General features: G+C 45.6%; 1 protein-coding gene across 1 annotated transcript in view; it reads right to left on the reverse strand.

Annotated features, from left to right (window-relative positions):
• Nucleotides 1-790: 790 nt before the first annotated feature.
• The window catches only part of LOC109522160 (transforming acidic coiled-coil-containing protein 1-like), a 13,295-nt gene continuing 8,085 nt past the window's right edge, over nucleotides 791-6,000 (reverse strand). The window contains exons 4-18 of the mRNA XM_019880471.1: nucleotides 5,657-5,720; nucleotides 5,238-5,430; nucleotides 4,996-5,054; nucleotides 4,255-4,368; nucleotides 4,107-4,183; nucleotides 3,985-4,028; nucleotides 3,669-3,832; nucleotides 3,472-3,579; nucleotides 2,963-3,133; nucleotides 2,815-2,891; nucleotides 2,693-2,736; nucleotides 2,377-2,540; nucleotides 2,181-2,287; nucleotides 1,743-1,863; nucleotides 791-1,018 (exon numbers count right to left, since the gene is read on the reverse strand). Coding sequence (XP_019736030.1) covers nucleotides 953-1,018; nucleotides 1,743-1,863; nucleotides 2,181-2,287; nucleotides 2,377-2,540; nucleotides 2,693-2,736; nucleotides 2,815-2,891; nucleotides 2,963-3,133; nucleotides 3,472-3,579; nucleotides 3,669-3,832; nucleotides 3,985-4,028; nucleotides 4,107-4,183; nucleotides 4,255-4,368; nucleotides 4,996-5,054; nucleotides 5,238-5,430; nucleotides 5,657-5,720 — 1,573 coding nt within the window. The 3' untranslated portion in view covers nucleotides 791-952. The remainder of the gene's footprint in view (nucleotides 1,019-1,742; nucleotides 1,864-2,180; nucleotides 2,288-2,376; nucleotides 2,541-2,692; nucleotides 2,737-2,814; nucleotides 2,892-2,962; nucleotides 3,134-3,471; nucleotides 3,580-3,668; nucleotides 3,833-3,984; nucleotides 4,029-4,106; nucleotides 4,184-4,254; nucleotides 4,369-4,995; nucleotides 5,055-5,237; nucleotides 5,431-5,656; nucleotides 5,721-6,000) is intronic.

Here is a 6,000-nt window from a genome sequence, read left to right on the forward strand (position 1 = left end):
TGACTTCCAATTATTTGTATGTAAATGACACCATGATAGAACCCCCCCCTACTCCCACAAGTCAATAAATGAAGACAAAATACACAAAATCCTTCCATATTGTCAAACTATGCCTCACTTTTGTGCTTGAACACTGCTCGAGTTCAATATTTCCGTATGAGGTATGCAAACATGTACAAGATTCACTCCAGATACTTGAAGTACGTTGATGTGCACCATCCAATGCTTTGCGTGCTCTCTTAAAAGAGAACTTTTCACGTTTTACTCCGTTCCCAATTTGGCAATCAGCTCATCGCAGATCTTTGTGAGCTCCTCAATCTCCTGATTCTGTGTAGACAAAAAGAACGTTCATAGTAACGCTGGGGAACACAATTTTATTCTTGTGTTCGGTCTGACGGCTGTTTTTGGGTGCAAAATCCAAAACGTATCTCGATTTTTCTCTATCGCAGCAACTTTTTGAGCTGTGGCATCCCCGTTCTCTTCAAAAAATATGAAATAAATCCATGGAAAGGTGAGAAGCTTTGACCACACACTCCCTTAAAAAAAAACTTCAGTGTTGCCCAGTGTAATAGACATGTCATTTGACTACTGTGCTATTTCTTAAATTAAATGCTGCCCCCTTGTGTGAGAGACTGCATCCTTTTTGTAGTTTCCCAAAGTGGCTATGCAAGTCTCCAGCTCCGCAAATTCCGAATAAGAGGCAATGTTTTCATGAGTGAAAGTGCAATAGAACCCCCCCCTACTCCCACAAGTCAATAAATGAAGACAAAATACACAAAATCCTTCCATATTGTCAAACTATGCCTCACTTTTGTGCTTGAACACTGCTCGAGTTCAATATTTCCGTATGAGGTATGCAAACATGTACAAGATTCACTCCAGATACTTGAAGTACGTTGATGTGCACCATCCAATGCTTTGCGTGCTCTCTTAAAAGAGAACTTTTCACGTTTTACTCCGTTCCCAATTTGGCAATCAGCTCATCGCAGATCTTTGTGAGCTCCTCAATCTCCTGATTCTGTGTAGACAAAAAGAACGTTCATAGTAACGCTGGGGAACACAATTTTATTCTTGTGTTCGGTCTGACGGCTGTTTTTGGGTGCAAAATCCAAAACGTATCTCGATTTTTTTCTATCGCAGCAACTTTTTGAGCTGTGGCATCCCCGTTCTCTTCAAAAAATATGAAATAAATCCATGGAAAGGTGAGAAGCTTTGACCACACACTCCCTTAAAAAAAAACTTCAGTGTTGCCCAGTGTAATAGACATGTCATTTGACTACTGTGCTATTTCTTAAATTAAATGCTGCCCCCTTGTGTGAGAGACATGCATCCTTTTTGTAGTTTTCCAAAGTGGCTATGCAAGTCTCCAGCTCTGCAAATTCCCAATAAGAGGCAATGTTTTCATGAGTGAAAGTGCAATTATTACAGGAATCGCTTCATAACATGTTATGAAAAAAGTGTCGTCATTAAACAAAGGGCCCTTCCATGCTAATGCCATCAAGTACGGAAATGTTTCCTTTCTATATCCGGGGTGCCGCGGTCCGGTTCTCGAGAGCCCGTATACAGCCTGTTTTTCAGTGTCCCCCGTCTCCAAAACAGGCCCCCTGACCCATTAAAAATGATTTGGAAAAATAATCTAACAATTGACAAATCTAACACTGATTTTCCCCAAAGTCAGTCGATGCTCTTCTCTCAAAACCTTATCAAGTTGACAGCCAAATGCGATATTTTGTGCGCCGTACCTTCTGAAGGACGGCCCTTTCAAGCGAGTCCACCTTCATCTGTTCTTTCCTCAGGCTGGCGTTGAGCGCGAGCCCCTCTGCATTGGCCTTGGAACGCACCTGCGCTATCTCCTCATTGGCCCTGTCACAGTAGGTAGAAATGACAGATTTGTGTCAAAAAAAAAAAGATTATCTGACACACATCAAGACTAAATTTGAGCAAATTATTTCGCCTAGGTCAAAGTATCAGCCTAAAAGAGTCTGTTTTGTTATGACTGCTACTACTACGAAGTCTGAAAAATGCATCCTTTTTGTAGTTTTCCAAAGTGGCTATGCAAGTCTCCAGCTCTGCAAATTCCCAATAAGAGGCAATGTTTTCATGAGTGAAAGTGCAATCATTTTTACGGCTTAAATCCGTCCGGGACCACAAATTGCGCAAATATTCAACACGAATCTCACCGATCCAGTTTCTCCTCCGCGTGCACTTTGAGGGTTTGGTAACGCTGCTCCTCCTGCTTGATGCGCGTCAGGTAGTCCTGTGCGCATTTCTTCAGGACCTCCTCATTCTGGAGATGCATGGAGAGGGGGGCGGGGGGATATGCTGATGCGAGAGGTGCCCGACTCAACCTATCGTGACGTCCAAAGCTCGACTGACCTTCTTGAAGCCCTCCAGGACCCCCTTCATGTTTTCGTACCTCCTGAAGAGGTCAGCGAAGGAGCGCTCCACAGAATTGAGGTCAGCCAGGGCCTGGTCCCTCTCCATCGTCAGCTGTCTGACCGATTTACTACAGGACAGCGTCTTCTGCTCCTGCTCACCCTCTATATAACAAAGATGATGTTGTTGTTGTTGACAATGTAGATGAGTTGACGACAATGATGACATCACAGAGAGGTGTGAGGGCACACTTTCTGGGCCTGCCGCGCTGACAGGAGCAATATACAGAAGCAACCGCCAGGGGGCAGTGACTCACCAATCATCTGGGCAACCGTCTTCTCATACTCCGCAACTATTTTCCTGCCAGCACGAGAATACAGCGTGAGCAGCGTAAGTCTTTTTTTTTTCAATATGTGAGTGGATTTGTGCTTGGTGTACCTCATCTCTAAAACTTCAGCTCTGCTCTCCTCGTACTTTGTCTTCCACTCGTTCACCTCAATCTCTTTCGTGATGATCTGATGGCGGCAACAAAGGGAGATGAAGACGGGCGCGATTAGGAATCTGACTCAGAGGAGGGGCGACGTACCTCCTCTCTGATGAGGGTCAGCACCGCAGCCTTGTCAATCTCGGTCAGGGAAATTTTGTCTTGGCACGGGACCCCCGGGTCGGCATCGTCGCTGCACATTGTGGGATTCTCGCGCTGTAAAACGTTGGGGAAACACACGAGCTTGACTTTTATGCTTCTTCGTTCGAAATGAGTATCAGTCAAAGCACGACATCACATTTCCTAGGCGCTCTCCTTTTCGGAGCCATTGTTGGCCAACATTAGCTACACTTCTGACCGTTTACAACCAAGCGTTTCTAAACACTGCTGGAGACCAGTTTTCCGTTTTCTTTCCCTCTTATCTTGTTCAGAGGTGAGCATTCAAATTCGCATTCACGCCGCCTTGGGTGGGCCTCGTGCTACCAGATATGGCCACCCTGGGACAAATAAAGGTTATCTTATCTTAAAACTCTCGCGTCAACATTTGGACATTTTTACGGCTTAAATCCGTCCGGGACCACAAATTGCGCAAATATTCAACACGAATCTCACCCATCCAGTTTCTCCTCCGCGTGCACTTTGAGGGTTTGGTAACGCTGCTCCTCCTGCTTGATGCGCGTCAGGTAGTCCTGTGCGCATTTCTTCAGGACCTCCTCATTCTGGAGATGCATGGAGAGGGGGGCGGGGGGATATGCTGATGCGAGAGGTGCCCGACTCAACCTATCGTGACGTCCAAAGCTCGACTGACCTTCTTGAAGCCCTCCAGGACCCCCTTCATGTTTTCGTACCTCCTGAAGAGGTCAGCGAAGGAGCGCTCCACAGAATTGAGGTCAGCCAGGGCCTGGTCCCTCTCCATCGTCAGCTGTCTGACCGATTTACTACAGGACAGCGTCTTCTGCTCCTGCTCACCCTCTATATAACAAAGATGATGTTGTTGTTGTTGACAATGTAGATGAGTTGACGACAATGATGACATCACAGAGAGGTGTGAGGGCACACTTTCTGGGCCTGCCGCGCTGACAGGAGCAATATACAGAAGCAACCGCCAGGGGGCAGTGACTCACCAATCATCTGGGCAACCGTCTTCTCATACTCCGCAACTATTTTCCTGCCAGCACGAGAATACAGCGTGAGCAGCGTAAGTCTTTTTTTTTTCAATATGTGAGTGGATTTGTGCTTGGTGTACCTCATCTCTAAAACTTCAGCTCTGCTCTCCTCGTACTTTGTCTTCCACTCGTTCACCTCAATCTCTTTCGTGATGATCTGATGGCGGCAACAAAGGGAGATGAAGACTGGCGCGATTAGGAATCTGACTCAGAGGAGGGGCGACGTACCTCCTCTCTGATGAGGGTCAGCACCGCAGCCTTGTCAATCTCGGTCAGGGAAATTTTGTCTTGGCACGGGACCCCCGGGTCGGCATCGTCGCTGCACATTGTGGGATTCTCGCGCTGTAAAACGTTGGGGAAACACACGAGCTTGACTTTTATGCTTCTTCGTTCGAAATGAGTATCAGTCAAAGCACGACATCACATTTCCTAGGCGCTCTCCTTTTCGGAGCCATTGTTGGCCAACATTAGCTACACTTCTGACCGTTTACAACCAAGCGTTTCTAAACACTGCTGGAGACCAGTTTTCCGTTTTCTTTCCCTCTTATCTTGTTCAGAGGTGAGCATTCAAATTCGCATTCACGCCGCCACTAAGTTGGAAGTGAGCATACGCGACCTGCACCAACGTTAGGCCAGGAAACCGCGACACTGTCAGTGACTGTTATGAAGCACTCATATGCTATTCAGGTTGCTGTTCCAGATCAAAATTCCAGGACTGTTTGTGATACATCTGCATTAAAATGGTGCTCACATTTGCATTGATTGGCATATCCAAATATTTTTCAGAGCCACCGTATGTAAGCGTGTTTGTCTGGGACAAACACTGAAAGGGTTGAAGGGAGTCATTGCTACGAGCATTTAAAAAAAAAAAAAAAAAAAAAAAAGGAGTGAAACATCTCACTATGGTCTGTCTCGCGGAGACAAACATGAGAAGAAAACATGATTAAATAATGACGACAGTTCACTTACCGTGTCATCCTTCACAATGCAGGCGTCCTTCTCGTCTTCATGATCCACTGTCTCGGGAGCTATGAATGGAAACAGAGCACAGTTGTAAACATAACATTGTAAACAAGTCTTGTTTGAAAATTTGTACCCTCGGTAACACTTTTGTGTCAGTCTTTCCCTTTCCTTTTTTTTTAAGAGTAAATTATGGATAAAGGTACTGACAGACATGCACATTTTTTTTTTTTAAAGGCCTGTAAACTTACTATCCGTGACGGGTGTGTCATCAAGAGTCTGTTTTTTGCCGCATGTTTTCTCAGATTCAGACTCTCCTTTCGGCGGGGGCTCGTCTTGTGTTGTCTGCCCCGTAATGACCGTGGACGCCAGCTTCTCCTCGTCAGTGGCGTGATGAACTCGCTGTGAGATCTCCGGCGAGGTAACCACCACCTCGTTCTCCTCCTGGTGGCCATGGGGGAGACAATTACTGTCTGACAATTTCAATGAGTTCACACAGTGTGAAAAGAAAGAAAAAAAAAAGTTGGGTGAACTCAAAATCTCAAGGCAACACACTTTGAGTTGTGTGGGGTGCGTTTTGGGATTGTTTAGAGGTTGGACAGCTGCTAAAAAAAAAAAAAAAACATTCTTGTTGAAAGAGTTCAGTCGCACGCTCAAATGATCAAATTACCGGCTTGCACACGTCCTGCGATTGCGATTGGCTCTCGTCATGTTTCTCGACTTTACAGGGGTTCCTGTGAGACAAAAAAAAATAAATAAATAAAATAAAAATATATGTTTGAAGCCTTGAGACTTCAATGTAACTCAAAGATGCTATTGAAGTGGGGCCAGTTGAAAATCTGACACTAGCTGCTTCACATGCTTCTTTTAGAGTCACTGACCGACAGCACCGAGCCCGACGATATTTCGATAGGCCGCGGGCATGCTTCAAACAAAGCGGGCATTAATAGTGATCGTACTTACAACAGAAAACAGAGAAACTTGGCTTGTTCAGATGTCCTGAGGCCGACAGAA

This window comes from Hippocampus comes, unplaced genomic scaffold, assembly GCF_001891065.2.
Source record: "Hippocampus comes isolate QL1 unplaced genomic scaffold, H_comes_QL1_v1.1 scaffold68, whole genome shotgun sequence".
NCBI lineage: Eukaryota > Metazoa > Chordata > Actinopteri > Syngnathiformes > Syngnathidae > Hippocampus > Hippocampus comes.